Source organism: Dryobates pubescens, chromosome 1, assembly GCF_014839835.1.
Source record: "Dryobates pubescens isolate bDryPub1 chromosome 1, bDryPub1.pri, whole genome shotgun sequence".
NCBI classification, from domain to species: Eukaryota; Metazoa; Chordata; class Aves; order Piciformes; family Picidae; genus Dryobates; species Dryobates pubescens.
The window spans coordinates 1,523,603-1,539,284 of record NC_071612.1 but is presented as its reverse complement, the minus strand read 5'-3'; the positions used below and the strand labels follow the sequence as shown (position 1 = coordinate 1,539,284).

Genomic DNA, 15,682 nt, shown 5'->3' with positions numbered 1-15,682 from the left:
GGGGTGCATGAAGAAGTGTGGCCAGCAGGTCTAGGGAGGTTCTCCACCCTCTGCTCTGCCCTGCTGAGACCACACCTGGAGTACTGTGTCCAGTTCTGGGCTCTCCACTTCAAGAGACAAGGATCAGCTGGAGAGTGTCCAGGGGGGGCTAGGAGGATGCTGAAGGCACTGCAACATGTGTGTGATGAGGAAAGGCTGAGAGCCCTGGGGCTGCTTAGTCTGGAGAAGGGAAGGCTGAGAGGGAATCTGATCAATGGCTATCAATAGCTGAGGGGTGGGGGTCAGGATGAAGCTGCCAGGTTCTTTGTGCTGGTGCCCAGGGACAGGACAAGGGGCAGTGGACACAAACTGGAACCCAGGAGGTTCCACCTCAACATGAGGAGAAACTTTTGTTGTGAGGGTGTTGGAGGCCTGGAGCAGGCTGCCCAGAGAGGTGGTGGAGTCTCCTTCTCTGGAGGCTTTCAAGATCCCTCTGGATGTGTTCCTGGGTGACCTGCCCTGGGTGACCCTGCCTTAGCAGGGGGGTTGGACTGGATGATCTCTGGAGGTCTCTTCCAACCCTTACCCTTCTGTGACAAGTGGCAGGCCAGGATTCTTCAAACCTGAAACATCTCAGAAGGGTCTTCATGACTCCAGCATTGGTTCCAGATGTGTGCAGAGCTTTAACTGCAGCCTGAGAAGTGCCAGGAGCTTGGCTCCATCCCTCTGTGGCTTGCACCTGGGAACCCTCCTTTTTGGGAGCAAAATGGGATGGAAAAGATTTGTCCTAACAATATTGACCAAACCAAGTGCAGAGTCCAAGGGAGCTGACCATGATTTGTCTGCAGCTGCTTGGTTCTAGATGAAGGAACTGGGGGGGGTCAGGCCTGGGTGCAAGCTGGGAGAGGAGGAGGAGAGCTGAGGAGGTCAGCTCTGAGCTGGAGCTGATAGTCCTTAATTTGGTGCTATCTGCCCAGCAAGCTGCATCTTGAGGTGCCTGACCAGAGTTAGCCAACCTAATTACAGGCTTAAATAAATAATAGCAGAGGCACAGAGGAGCCAAGAGGTGTGCTTGGCAGAAGGCCCTTGGCTGCTGGAAACACTGTGTCATAGGCTCAGGTCCTGAGCTTTGCCTGCAGATAGCAAAGCAACTTGTTCCACCCTTGAGATGGGCATGGAGGTGCAAGCCAAGAGCTGCACAGGGAGAAAGGGTTGATCAGCCTCAGCTGCCCCACCTGCTGCTGCTGTGCTCTTCCCTCCAGAGCTGTGCAAGCAGCCAGGGCGGCCTGCAGAGAATCACAGAACGGTAGGGGTTGGAAGGGACCTCTGGAGATCCTTCAGTCCAACCCTGGTGCCAAGGCAGGGGCACCTAGAGAGGCTCACACAGGAACACATCCAGGTGGCTTTGGAATGCTTCCAGAGATGGAGACTCCACCACCTCTCTGGGCAGCCTGCTCCAGGGCTCCTTCACCCCAAGTTCTTCTCATGTTCAGGTGGAACTTCCAGACTAAGAAGCCCCAATTCTCTCAGCCTTTCCTCAGCAGAGTTCCAGCCCCCTCAGCAGCTTTTAAAGAACCTCCTGCTGCTGCTGGCATTACCCTCAGGTGCCTGAGTGCTTGCTTCCCCTGGGAGTACCTGGTTAGCATTCCCCATGGACGTGTGGAGGGTCTCGCTCTGAGCCTGGGGCAGGACAAGGAGCTGGGCGGAGGAGCAGAGCAGCAAAGGCTGCAGCCCGGTGCTGTGTAATGGTTTCTTTGCACAAGGTGGTGGGATTCAGGTGGATGCCAGAGCAAGCTGGCAGGGTGGGCAGCGTGCCCTTGCTGCTGGAGAAGGCTTCCAGCTGGAAACCATGGAGGGTGCCCCCAGCTCCCCAGCTGAAAGGCCTGGTGGGGCCCTGTGTGCCGGGGAGGTGGCCTGGGGCTGGGGCGAGGTGGCTGTCCCCTGAGTCATCTCCGCTGCCACCTCCTGCAGCCCGGGCCCTCGTGCAGGGCTTGTGCAAGAGTAGGTGTGGGAGGCTGCAGCCATGGCCACCAGCAGCTGTTTGCTCAGCCTCTGCATGCCTGCTCTGTCCTGCCCCACTGCTCCCTGCTGCGCCGCCTCCTGCTTCCAGCCTCCGCCCCGAGCAGCCCCGGGGAGCTTGCTGCGGGAGGTGGCACTGCCCTCTCTGCAGGGGGTAGGAGATGTCTTCAGGGGGGTCCCACCAGGCCTGCCCACCTCAGACCCCTCCAGCTGGGTGAGGCTGGTGGGGTCACCTCTTGTGTTTCCACACACTGCTGGGCTCGAGTGAGTCGCCCACTGCAGAGCTGCCTCGGGGAGGTATGGGGGGCACAAGGTCAGGGAGGGACTTGTGACAAGGGCTTGAAGTGATAGGATGAGAGGGAATGGATTGAGGATGGAAGAGGGGAGATTGAGAGTGGAGATGAGGAAGAAATTCTTGGCAGTGAGAGTGGGGAGACACTGGCACAGCTTGCCCAGGGAGGCTGTGGGTACCCCCTCCCTGGAGGTGTTCAAGGCCAGGCTGGATGCAGCCTTGAGCAGCCTGGGCTGGTGGGAGGGGTCCCTGCCCATGGCAGGGGGCTGGAGCTGGATGAGCTTTAAGGTCCCTTCCAACCCAACCCATTCTGTGAGTCTTCCACCTCTAGAAAGGTTGCCTGTCCTCCAGGGTCCCAGCTCTGCAGCAGGGTAAAAGCCACAGAGCTGTCTGAGCTGTGGCAGCAGGGAGGCAGGAGGGGCTTGAACCATGAACCTTAAACCATCAGCCTCTGGTGAGAGGTGTGGTGCATGTGAGGAGCTGAAATAGTGTGGCATGGGGGGGTCACCATCAAGTGGTGTTTCCCTGGGCAGGGGAGAAGAGCAGCTTGGTGTGCAAGAGCTGATAGTGAGCTCTTTGCAGAAGAGGCAGAGAACCTGCCTGGGGCTTTTTCCAGGAAGCACAAGAACAAACCTTGAGGAGTTTCATCTCACCACAAAGAAAGAAATCAATTTCCAGAGTGCTCCACCAAGCTGTGTTAGCTGTTTGGGGGTGATTTGTGATGACACAAGACAGAAACTGAAACATGCTGCTACCACCAGAGAGTCATAGAATGGTAGGTGTTGGAAGGCACCTCTGGAGATCATTGAGTCCTGGAGATCATCTGGACCCTGCTCCAGCAGGGCTCCCACAGCAGCTTGCCCAGCAGCACAGTGCCCAGGGGGGGTTGGAAGCTCTCCACACCAGGAGACTCCACAATCTCTCTGGGCAGCCTGCTCCAGGCCTCCAGCACCCTCACAACAAACAACTTTCTCCTCCTGCTCAGATGGAACCTCCTGGGTGCCAGTCTGTGCCCCTTGCCCCTTGTGCTGTCCCTGGGCACCACTGAGCAGAGCCTGGCCCCAGCCTCTTGCCCCCCACATCTCCTTCAGCTCTTGCTGAGCATTGCTCAGCTGCCCTCTGGGGCTGCTCTCCTGCAGGCTCTCAGCCCCAGGGCTCTCAGCCTTTGCTGCTCCAGGCCCCTCAGCAGCTTTGCAGCCTCCCCTGGCCTCTCCAGCAGTTCTGTGTCTCTCTGGAGCTGGGCAGCCCAGAAGTGGGCACAAGCTTGTCCCTGCTAAAGGATGGGTGCTGGTCACCTTCCCATGGCAGGCTGGAGGGATTTCTTTTGCTGAGGCCTGACTCAACCCTGCAGCCCTCCCTAAGTACTGGGCCCAGGGGTGAATGCCAAGTGGAGCAGAGGCTCTGTGGCTCCCCTGGGGCAGCACCAGAGGCGAGGGCAAGCCTGGTCCCTGCTGGTAGCAGCCCCAGGAGCGGAGCAGAGCTGCTGCATCTCCTGGCACAGCTCCCACTGAGGTTGCCTCAGCAAAGCTTTCTTAGAAGCAGGGCTTCAGCAGAAGCAGGGAGGAGCTGGGTGCTTCTCAGAATGAATTGCATCTGCCCCACACCAGTACCACTTCCCCTTCCTCACGCTTCCAGCAGCGGACAGGTCAGCATCACCCCCGGGTCTGAGGGTTTGGTGATGTTGGCTTGCCAAGGAGGGGACTTTTCTTGCCAGCTGTACCTAGAACAGAGCTGCCCCAGCAGCCCAGAGCCTGCTCCCACCCCAGGCTGTGGCACTGATGGGGAGAGGGAGCTGAAAAGTCACCAGGAAGGGACCACAGCAGATGGTGGCATCGGGATGTGGGGTGTCGGTGATGGGATGAGGACAGACACTCTGCCAGGCTGCTTGGTGGAGAAGGACCTGAGGGTTGATGACCTGCTGAAGCTGAGCCAGCAGTATGCTCAGGTGTCGAGAAGGGCAGTGGCATCCTGGCTTGTATGAGGAATGTGTGGCCTACAGGTCTAGGGGTGCGATGTGTTTGTCCTCCTCTTCCACATCTGCAGTTCTGGAGTCAGTTCTGGACCCCTCACTACAGGAAGGACATTGAGATGCTGCCCAGAGAGGAGCAACCAGGCTGGTGAAGGACCTTGAACACAAGTCTTGTGAGGAAGGGCTGAGGGAACTGGGAGGCTGAGGGGAGACCTAATTGCTCTCTGCAGGGAGGCAGCTGGATGCTTGCAGGTGAACTCAGGTTGAGTTGTGCCAACAAACCACATGAAACCTGGGGGAGTGTGCAGGGCAGGTGCAGCTCTATGGCAAAGTGCTCTGTAGGTCTTTCCCTAAGCTACAGAAGATGTCCCTGGGCCCCCTGAACTCTTTCATGGATGGATCAGGACTCAGCAGGGGCACTGCCAGTTCCAGGCCGAGTCCTTCCTCACAGCCCAGGAGACTGCTCTGGGGAGCCCTGAGTCGAGTCTGCTGTTCATGAGCCTTCTCCTCAGCTCCTGGAGCTCACTTGGGTGTTTTCAGTCCTGTGGCCAGGAGAACTAGAGAGGCACTGGGTGGTTTTTTCCAAGCAGGAGCCAAGGTTTCCCACACTGAAGTGACTTGGAGAGCTGGGGCTTTCAGTGAGTAGGGAACTGCAGCAGCTGCCAGTGCTGTGCTGCTTTGCTGCTCTGCTCTCACCATCCGAGGCTGCCAGCCCCCTTCCCTGCCTGTCACCATCGAGCTGCAGCCTCTGCAGCAGCCTCAGCCTCTGCTTGTGTTGCAGAGTAACCTCAGAGTAAGGTTTGGGGTTAGTGAAGTGTTGCAGGTAGGCAGAGGTTGATGCTCCCAGGGCCTGCTCCCTTGGTGGTGGTCTTCATCCTCCACAAGGCGGCTGGGGAGTGCTTTGGGAGAAGGTTGATGCCTCCAGGTCCTGCTCCCTTGGTGGTCTGATGGGACTGGGGAGTGTTTGGGGATGGGCTTGGAGAGGTCTCCTCTTCAGAGGCAAGGAAATAACTATTCCTGCAGCCAGGAAGGGATGGGCAGGAGCTTCAGGGCTCTGCTCTTGCATCTGTGCAGACCTCAGGACATAGACCCTGAGGGTCCAGGTGAAGCTGTGAATCTAAATTGCATTTTAGTCTTAATTTGCCTTGGAAACCTTATGAAGGGAAGAGCAGTTGGGTTAGTTTGTTTTGCCTGGGTGGGGAGGGGAAGTACTCTGATGAGGAGGTGCTGGACCTGAGCAGCAGTGAGGAGAGTCTCATCCCTGACAAGGCTTTTACTGCAGCTAGAAGGAGGCAGCAAACCATTGCCTCTTGCTGCTGTTAAACCTTAATTGTGGGGCTCTCACTTCCCAGCAGCCCAAATATTTTGGCATTTGCCTTGCCCAAGCCTCCTTTCTTGGGGTATGTATGGTTTTTCTTTTATTAGCAGAAACCATCTGCCCTGTAAACAGAGATCAGGAGGAGGGGGGGAAAAGCCCAGAGCCTTGCTGGCAGTTTGTGCTGTGGGAATCCTGCTGCACAGGGAAGGAAGGACCCACCTTCCACCCAGGAATCTCAGCTGCAGGGCACCCCAGGCAGGTCAGAAGCAGCTGGTTGGAGATGATGAGCCCTGGCATCACAGCTGAGCTGCAGGAAAGGAGCCTGACTGCAGCTCTCTGAAGAGGGGAAGCAGGATGGATGCTCCTGGGAATGAGGGAGCAGAGCAGTGGGGAACAGGTTTGAGCTGGAGATTTAGGCAGGGGATGGTAACAAGCTGAGGAGTTGGCAGTGAGGTAGAAATGAGAGGTTTGAGAGAGCCCAGCAAGAGCCTTTGGTTGCTGTTAATCATAGAGTCAGAGAAGGGTTTGGCTTGAGAAGGGACCTCAGAAGCTCATCCAGTCCAACCCTGCAGCAGGGACATCTGCAACTAGAGCAGGTTGCTCAGAGCCCCCAGCAACCTGACCTGCAATGGCTCTGGGCATGGGGCAGCTCCCACTGACCTGGGTAACCTGGGTCAGGTTCTCACCACCCCCACTGGCAAAACTTTCTTCTCTTTCCATTTTGAAGCCCAAAGCATCCCCCCTTGGCCTGTCACCACAGGCCCTCCTCAGAAGTCAGTCCCCAGCTTTGATTGCCCTCTTGAAGCACTGAAAGCTCACCAGAAGGTCTCCCTGGAGCCTTCTCTCCAGGCTGAACAATTCCAACTCTCCCAGCCTGGCCTCACAGCAGCCCTGCCAGCATTGCTGTGGCCTCCTCTGGCCCTGCTCCACCAGGTCCCTGTCTGTGCTGTGGGCCCCAGAGCTGCCCCAGCACTGCAGGGGAGGTCTCAGCAGAGGGGCAGAAGCTCCTCCCTGCCCCTGCTGCCCACACTGCTGGGAACCAGCCCAGGACAGGGCTGGGGCTGGGGCTGGGCTGGCAGCACTCAGTGCCAGCTCATGTCCAGCTTTGCACCCTTCCAGCAGCATGAAGGGAGGGATGCTGCTGACTCTTGGGGGTGGGATGAAGGCAATCTCCTTGCCTGTCCTTCTGCTTGGTTTGGGACCTTCCCACACATCCTGGTCTCCAGGCTGGGTTAACTTCCATGGCAGAGGGTATCTCCAGCGTGGGAGGAGAAGCAGACTAGATAGGAAGCAAGTCTGGGTGTTGAAATGTGAGGTGTCAAGCTGTGGTGTGCACCCCTCCTCCTCTCTTGTGGCTTTCTCTTCTGCTCCTGCTTTTGTGCTGAACATCCCAGGCTGAGCTCTGTGTGCACATTCCCAGCCCCCTGCACGTGCCCATGAGTTCCTGGCTAGCTGAGAAATGAGACAGGGAAGGATTTGATGCCTGAACAAGCACTTAAACTTCCTCTGTCCCATGGTTTAGCCTCAAGCAGACAATCAGAATATGATTTGGGGGGGGGGGGGGGGGGGGGAGGCTGTCTCTTCTTTTTCTTTCCCATTCAAAAGGAAGTCTTTTGAGTTGCAGAGCAGTGGCAGGTAGGATGTGGTGTCTGCCAGGAGGGGGTCAGGCCAAGCTGGGCTGGTCCAACAAAGCAAGCTAGAAAACCCTCTAGAAATACAAATGAGAGAATCATCAGAGAATTGTTTGGCTTGGAAAAGCTCTCTGAGGTCATGCAGTGCAGCCATCAGCCCAGCACCACCATGGCCACCAAGCCAGAGCCTCAGGTGCCATGGGCACAGGTCTCTTGCACACCTCCAGGGCTGGGGACTCCACCACCTCCCTGGGCAGCCTCTGCCAGTCCCTGACCACTCTTGCAGCAAAGAAATTTTTCCTCATCTCCAACCTAACCCTCCCCTGGCACCACTTGAGGCCATTGGTCCTTGGGAGAAGAGCCCATCTCACTCCAGTCTCCTCTCAGGGAGCTGCAGAGAGCACTGAGGTCTCCCTCAGCCTCCTCTTCTCCAGGCTGCACACCCCCAGCCCCCTCAGCTGCTCCTCCCCAGCCCTGCTCTCCAGACCCTTCCCCAGCTTTGTTGCCCCTCTCTGGACCTGCTCCATCTCATTCAGGCTCTCAGATGGCAGCAGCTTTCTAGCACTGGGAAACACTTGTCCAGAGGTGAGATCTGGGCTGGTTTGATGCCCAGTGCTCCTCTGTTACCCTGAGGTGGAGAAGTGGTGGCTGGGGAGAGTGAGTGGCTGGAAGGGCAAAGGCAGCACCCAGCAGCCTGCTGCTGCTGCAGTTATGGCTGAAGTGGCTCATTGCCTGCAGCAGGCAACTGTGCAGACTTCCCAGGAGATGCAAATGAAGATGAGTGCAGAGCTGCTGTGTCTGGGGAATGTCCCAGCACAGCATCAAAGCTCTGTCTGCTGGGGTGCAGCTTTTCCTCTGGCTAACTGGGAGCTGTGTCTGATCCTCAGGAGAGAAACCTGGACTGGTTCCCCCGGATGAGGGCCATGTCCCTCGTCAGCAGCGACTCGGAGGGGGAGCAGAACGAGCTGAGGAACCTGCAGGAGAAGCTGGAGTCCACCATGAAGCTTGTGACCAACCTCTCTGGCCAGCTGTCAGAGCTGAAAGATCAGGTAAGGGAGAGCTGGCAGGCCAGAGGCCCTGCAAGGCTGTTGTCCAAGGGAGGCTTCACAGCTCCGTGGCTCTGCAAGCCCCACAAAGAACTTCCCTCCGGTGGCCTGAGTTTAGGTGACCAAGCCAAGTGGCCTTCCAAAGCCCCTGCCCCAGCCAGGTCAGACCAAACTGCTGTAGCCCAAGGTGGCCACCCAGCCAGCCACAGCCTGCACTGAAATGATCAAAGCTGAGCTTCAGCTGGTGCTGCCTGGTGCAGGAGCCTGGGGGGTGGCGATGGCGCTGCCCTGGGGTTTCAGCCCAAGGCCTTAGCACGAAGAGGCTGTGCTGGTGACACAAGTGTTGTGTTGCTGCCTGGACCTCAAAACCCACTGAGAAACTGGAGACCTGCTGGAGTGGTTAGCATGCTCCATGCTGCTGCAGATGGCACTGGGCTGCTGTCACACCTCAGGCTGCAGCATGCACACAGCCACAGAAGCATTTTGTTTTGCAGCCTCTGTTGCTGCTGAACCTCTGGAGCGGTTTGTGGGTGCAGCAGCAGAGTCTGAGGGCTTCTGCTAACTTCTGGCTTCTCTGGAGCTCAGTGGGGTTGTGGGGATTGTTCCCAACCCCAGTGATGGCTCAGTGAAAGCCAGGGAGGAAGCAGGGCTTGTAGCTCCATGTTGTCCTTAAGGATCACAGCCTGATTGGGAGTGACTCTGCTCAGACCCCACCTGCAGCACTGCCTCCAGTTCTGGTGTCCCCAGCACAAGAAGCACCTGGAACTGTTGGAGAGGGTCTGGAGGAGGCCACAGAGATGATCAGAGGGTTGGAGAGCTTTCCCTATGGGGGACAGGCTGAGAGAGTTGAGGTTCTTCAGCCTGGAGAAGAGCAGGCTCCAGGGAGACCTTACAGCAGCCTTCCAGTACCTGAAGAGGCTTCAGGAGAGCTGGGGAGGGACTTTGGACAAGGGCTGGGAGTGCCAGGATGAGGACAATGGCTTTGAGCTGGGAGAGGGGAGACTGAGACTGGGGATGAGGAAGAAATTATTGAGAGTGAGGGTGGGGAGAGCCTGGCACCGGCTGCCCAGGGAGGCTGTGGCTGCCTCCTGCCTGGAGGTGTTTAAGGCCAGGTTGGATGGAGGTGTAGGGGAAGGTGTCCCTGCCCATGGCAGGGGTTTGGAACTGGATGATCTTTCGGGTCCCTTCCAACCCAACCCTTTCTGTGCAGCAGAAGGGCAAATGCTGCTGCCTGCCCTGGCAGGAGCTGCTTGTGGCGGCAGTGCCTGGCTGCTTATCTTTATGGATTCCTAACCTCAGCTGGTTCAGTTGGTGCAGTTCATACAGATATGGGCAGTGGATAACACTAATTGCTGACTTGCAGATGCTGGTGTCCCTGGGCAGCTGATGGCATCACAGAGGGCAGGAAGGGGCAGCAGGTTGGGTTGGTTATCTGCTGGGAGGCGATCGCTTGGCGCAGGTCTCCCCAGCGCTGATCGGATTCCTGCTTCCCAGCTCTGCTCTGGCTTGGCTGCCTTCCTCTGAGCCACTGATCTCCAGGGAGACCTGAGGCTGCCCAGCATTCCAGCTCCCTGCCTTCCATGGAGCTGAGCCCTCGTCCCCAGAACCCCATGGAGCACCAGGAAGGGATTAACCTGTGGCCCTGGCAGCAGAAACCTCGCTGCTCTTGGCTGCCATTGGCTTTCCGGTGCTGGGCCACGGGCGCCTTGCTCTGCTTGGTTCTGAGGGGGGAGGACAGAGTCTCAGCAGGCCAGGCTGCAAGGGACCCCTGGATCATCTGCTCCAACCTTTCCAGGTGATGGTGGAGTTGAAGTGAGCTGGCCCAGCACCCTGGCAGGCTGAGTCTAAGCTGTCCAGTGCAGGGGAATCCACCGCTTCCCTTGGGAGATGATTCCAGTCCCTGACTGTGCTCACGGGGAGTCCGACCGGCAGCTCCCCAGCAGTGACTTGTCCCCATCCCCCCTTGTCTTGTCCTTGGGACTCCTTGGGAAAAAGGGAGTCTCCATCCTCCCTTGTGCTGCTCCATGGTGAGAGGTTCTCCCCCTGAGCCTTCCCCCAGCTCTGAGCCTCTCCTCCCAGGGCAGGGCTGCCAGGCCTCAGCTCCTTCTTGTGGCCCTGCGCTGGAGCAGGCAGCTGCTCCTCTGTCTGGGCTCTCAAGCCTGCTGGGCAGGGGGTTTGCTGTTGTGCCTGGAAGCAATTATCTTGAACTATGTGTCCTGCCTCTGAGCTGAAGGGGCTGACTCAAAGTGGTCTGCAGTCCACAGGAGGCTTTCCATCAGCCACAGCCAGCTCTGGATCAGAGCACATTTCCTTTCTGAAGCTTGCAGCTCTTGGCTGACCAAGCACTAAAAACCCTCCTGGCTCTTTGTGAGAGCAAGAATGAGGGATTTAGCTTTTAGAGAGCTATTTGACTGTAAAAGCAAAAGAGGAAACCAGCTTCATTAATGTTGTGATAGCTTTTAGGAATTCCCCTAAGCACCATTACTGAGAGCTGCTGCTCAAGTCTGCAGGATGCTCCAGTGGCATGGCAAACCCAGAATATCCCTCCTCCTGCTCAGGAGCTGGCTCCAGGGGGAAAAACCTCACTCAGGGAACTTTGTGTTTGTATTTATCTTCTTGTCATGAAAGGGGGAAGCCTCCCATTCATTTGCTTCCCAAGCTGGTTAGGTTTCTGGAGGCTGTTAGGAGCTGAAGTGCAGTGTGCCTGGGCAGGCTTTCACCCAGTGCTGCACCAGCAGCCATTCAAATCTTGACCACTGGAATCCTGTGCAAAAAGGATTCCAGCCTCTGACTGTCTGCAGCAGCAGGGTCTTGGGTGTCATCATCCAGCAGCTCCCTTGGCAGGGAGTGGGAGGCATCCCCAGGAGGTGGTGGCCTCTTACTCAGGATTCAGGGGTTCATAGAATAGGTTAGGTTAGAAGGGACCTCAAAGCTCATCCAGCTCCAACCCCCTGCCGTGGGCAGGGACACCTCCCACAGGCCCAGGCTGCTCAGGGCCTCATCCAGCCTGGCCTTGAACACCTCCAGGGAGGGGGCAGCCACAGCCTCCCTGGGCAACCTGTGCCAGTGTCTCCCCTCCCTCACTGCCAAGAATTTCTTCCTCCCCTCCAGTGTCAATCTCTTCTCCTCTAGCCTCAATCCATTGTCTCCTGTCCTGTCACTGCAGATGTGGTCCTGTTGTGCCAGCCTGACCCACTCAGGAGCTGCTGCTCAGGCAGCTGGCACATGCCCTGCTCCTGGGGTTCACTCCAGCTGAGCCCCAGCCTTTGGACCCGGGCAGTGTGCACCTGTGCAGTCCTCTGCCACTATCAGCCAGCCCAGCATGCCTCAGCTGGACTCCAGGCCCCTTGCTTTTGGGTTTTTCCCCTCCTCTCAGCATTCCTGCAGCAGCTGACAGCTCCCCTGCCATCCCTGTCCTGCAGAGCTCTTACGGCCTCTCAGGTGGCTGCAGCTGCAAAGCTTTGTGCCAGAGCTGCACTCTGCAGGTAAATGTGGTGGAGATTCAAGCTGCAGCCCTGTGCCCTGTGCCAAGCACTGGGCAGCCTGTGGGATGAGTCATGTCCTGCAGCAACACTGCAGCTGGCATTCCTCTCTCTGCTCACGCTCAGCTGCTTCATTCTTCCCTTCATTTTAAAGGCAAATCTTCTCCATGACCTCCACCATGCTGCACCATCCCTTTTCCTGCACACAGAATGGGCTGGCTTGGAAGGGACCTTAAAGATTATCCAGCTCCAACCCCCTGCCATGGGCAGGGACAGCTCCCCCCCAGCCCAGGCTGCTCAAGGCCTCATCCAGCCTGGCCTGGAACACCTCCAGGGAGGGGACAGCCACAGCCTCCCTGGGCAGCCAGTGCCAGGCTCTCCCCAGCCTCACTCTCAAGAATTTCTTCCTCATCCCCAGTCTCAGTCTCCTCTCTCCCAGCTCCAAGCCATTGTCCCTCATCCTGGCACTCCCAGCCCTTGTCCAAAGTCCCTTCCCAGCTCTCCTGGAGCCCTTTCAGGTACTTCTCTTGTCCAGGCTGAACAGCCCCAACTCTCCTGGCCTGTCCCCCAGAGGAGGCTCTCCAGCCCTCTGATCATCCTTGTGGCCTCCTCTGGGTCAGGTCCTTCTTGTGCTGAGGGCCCCAGAGCTGGAGGCAGTGCTGCAGGTGGGGTCTGAGCAGAGCTGAGGGGCAGAATCCCCTCCCTGTGCTGCTGCTCTCCCTGCTCTGGCTGCAGCCCAGGACCTGGCTGCCTTCTGTGCTGCCAGCACACACAAAGTACTCTTGGAACTCCTTTTCCTTGCCCTTTTATCTTTCCATTTTTTATTCCACAGCTCCTGGCTCAGTTTCTGGGCTGTGTGAAATGGAGGCTCTGGGTTTGCTCCCTGAAACTAATCACTGTAAGCTTCCAAGTGAAGTCCTCATTGCCTCTCTGCATATCCAACTTGTGGCTTCTCTTAGAAACAGTTAAGAAACCTCCCACCAGCTGGTGGAGCAGAGCAGGAGCTGGTGTGTGTCCAAGACCAGACAGACAGAGCCCTCTCCTCCTGCTCCCATTTGCCTTTGAAGAGTTACAAGCTGCTTGTGAAACCAGAAGTGTGCTGGAGAGGCCTGGGAGCTGTGACCTGTCCTGCTGAGGCTGTGGTCACCTTCCAGGAAAGGTACAATGCAGCCTGGCCTCCCCTGGGCCAGGAGCTGAGCAGAGGCACAGGCTGCAGACCACTTTAATTATGGTTTCCAGAGCAATTCCAGCCCTTTGCCCAGTGGTTACAGGAGGCTAATTACACAGAGCCTGAGTGAAAGCTGTGCTGTGGGACATGGAGAAGCCTCCTGGAGGCTGCCCAGAACTGCCTCTTTTGGCCAATTTCACTCCCCACAGTGAACTCCAGGCCCAAGGTCAGTGTCTGAGCAGTGCCAGCAAGCCTGGGTGCTGCTCTGCTCAGCTGAGGGAAGGAGCAGCAGAAGCTGGATGTGAACACAGCTGCTTGGGCACACTGTGCTGGCAGCTTGCTCTGAAGGTGTGTGGGATCCCAGTGGAGCCTGGCTGCCCAAGGAGTACTGTTGGGCTCGCAGCATCCCAGCATGGTGGGGCTGGAAGGGACCTCTGGAGATCACCCAGACCAACCCCACTCCTAAAGCTGGGCACCCACAGCAGCTTGCCCAGCAGCACAGTGCCCAGGGGGGGTTGGAAGCTCTCCACACCAGGAGACTCCACAACCTCTCTGGGCAGCCTGCTCCAGGCCTCCAGCACCCTCACAGCAAACAACTTTCTCCTCCTGCTGAGGTGGAACCTCCTGGGTTCCAGTTTGTGCCCCTTGCCCCTTGTGCTGTCCCTGGGCACCACTGAGCAGAGCCTGGCCCCAGCCTCTTGCTCCCCACAGCTCCTTCAGCTCTTGCTGAGCATTGCTCAGCTGCCCTCTGGGGCTGCTCTTCTGCAGGCTCTCAGCCCCAGGGCTCTCAGCCTCTGCTGCTCCCAGAGCTGCTCCAGGCCCCTCAGCAGCTTTGCAGCCTCCCCTGAACTCTCTCCAGCAGTTCTGTGTCTCTCGAACTGGGGAGCCCAGACCTGGCCCCAGTCCTCCAGCTGTGGCCTCACTAGGGCAGAATAGAGGGGGAGGAGAACCTCTTTTGTCCTGCTGGTCAGACTCTTATTGCTCCCAGAAGACCACTGGTTGTCTTGGCTGTCCTTGCCTTGCTGTGCAGGGCTGAGGAGCTGTCCTGGCCTCCTCCTCAGCAGGCTGCTCGCAGCCATCCCACGCGTCGGCTCCTTCGCGGCAGCGATGCAGTCAGAGGGAGCTGTGGGGAGGGTGCAGGGATCCAGCTGTTGGCTGCTGGAGCCCCTGCCCACGCTGGAGCTGCTCCTGGTGGGACATGTCAGCTCCTGGAAGCTGCCAGAAACCTCCCAGGGTTTGAAAATACAGATGGAGGAGCTGGGCTGGGGCAGGTGGTCAGTGTGAGGAATGCAGGTTCAGGCTGTGGTTGCAGCAGGCAGCAGCAGTGTGGCTTTGGCTGCTGGCAGGCAGTGGCAGAGGGCTGGCAGCGAGGTGGTTAACCTCCCCTCCCTGCCTGGTGTCTTTTGGCACACGGGGAGGGACAGTTGGCTGGCTGCTGAGCAGTCACTTCCAGCAAAGACCAGGGGCATTCCCAGCCTGACTCCGGAGCTCGCCCCAGCCCGCGGCTGCGGGGCTGCCTCGCAGGCTGCAGCCCTTACAGGCAGTTACTGACAGGGGAGAGGCTGCTGCCAGCTGCCTGCCTCTGCCTGCCTCTGCCCAGCCATCTCCCTGCAGAGCAGCAGCCAGCTGCTGGGTGTCCTCCCCAGCTCCTGGAGGGGGGTGTGTGTCCCAGCTCCTGGAGGTGTCGCCCCCAGAGCACCAGGCAGGGCCCTAGCAGCCGCTGGCGCTGAGTGCTCTCCAGGGCGGGCGGAGGAGCAGCGGCTGCAGGCAGTGGGTGTCAGAGCGCGAAGGCCGAGCACAGGAGGTGCTCCTCAGTGGGGCTGCCCCCCAGGAGCTGCCTTGTCCTGACCAGCAAACGTGTGACCTCTTGCAGATGACGGAGCAGCGGAAGCAGAAGCAGCGCATTGGGCTGCTGGGCCACCCTCCGCCCCTCAGCATCAACCCCCAGCAGCCAGCCTGAGCCAGGAGGGTCCTCAGCCCCCAGCCCGCGGAACCCAGAGCTCAGACGCCGCCGCCGGGGCTGCGTCCCTGCGCCTCGGCCTCACCTTGTACATACCCTGGGTGTCTCCTGTGTGCAAAACGACCGCAACCATCCCCAGCTTGGGGCATTAAGACCCGTGGGAGGTTCAACTTTGTGCCAAAACTATCTCCATCCCCCCCCAAACAAGAGGCAAAAAACAAAAGGAGAAGCCTGCTGGGTTGGGTTTGGTGTTGGGTTGGGGTTTTATGGGGGGGGGGGGAGGGGGGCTTAGGTTTTTGGTTCGTTGTTTTTCTCCTTGGAAGGACTTAGAGAGCACCTGAATTGCACTTGAAGAGAAGATTGGAGGCTGTGAGATGTGATTTGTTTGGTAAGCCAAGCTAGAGTAGGTAGTATTTATGTTTTTATACAATTGTGCAATATGGATTTATGCAACACCCCCTCCCCTCCCCCTCCCCCAGCACCTCTGGGGGGGCTGGGCTCCTGCAGGAGGGAGCTTGGCCCCTCTGGGAAGCCAGTGTGTGACTACCAATGGCATCCAGTCCCAGGTGTGAGCGAGGCTGCTGCTGCAGGCTGGGGGTGTGGGGGATGGTTTGGGTGTCATCCCCTCGGACCCTTTTGTACCTTGCTGTGTAAATACCTTGCAGCTGCCATCCCCTGCCTGCCTCTTCCTGCCGGGGAGGGGACGCCGAGGGAAGGCCGGGCCTCGTCCTTTGGAGCTTCCAAGCACTGCTTTGGTTTGGTTGGTGGTTTTCTTTTCCAAGTGACTTCTTTGCAGGACTGAGGCTATGGAAGAAGAG

At 58.2% G+C, this 15,682-nt stretch overlaps 1 protein-coding gene across 1 annotated transcript in view; it reads left to right on the top strand.

The window, feature by feature from the left end:
• ITPR1 (inositol 1,4,5-trisphosphate receptor type 1) overlaps positions 1-15,124 on the top strand; it is a 185,935-nt gene extending 170,811 nt beyond the window's left edge. The window contains 2 exon segments of the mRNA XM_054179973.1: positions 8,096-8,257; positions 14,778-15,124. Of these exon segments, the coding sequence (XP_054035948.1) occupies positions 8,096-8,257; positions 14,778-14,864 (249 nt within the window). The 3' untranslated portion in view covers positions 14,865-15,124.
• The last annotated feature ends 558 nt before the right edge of the window (positions 15,125-15,682 follow it).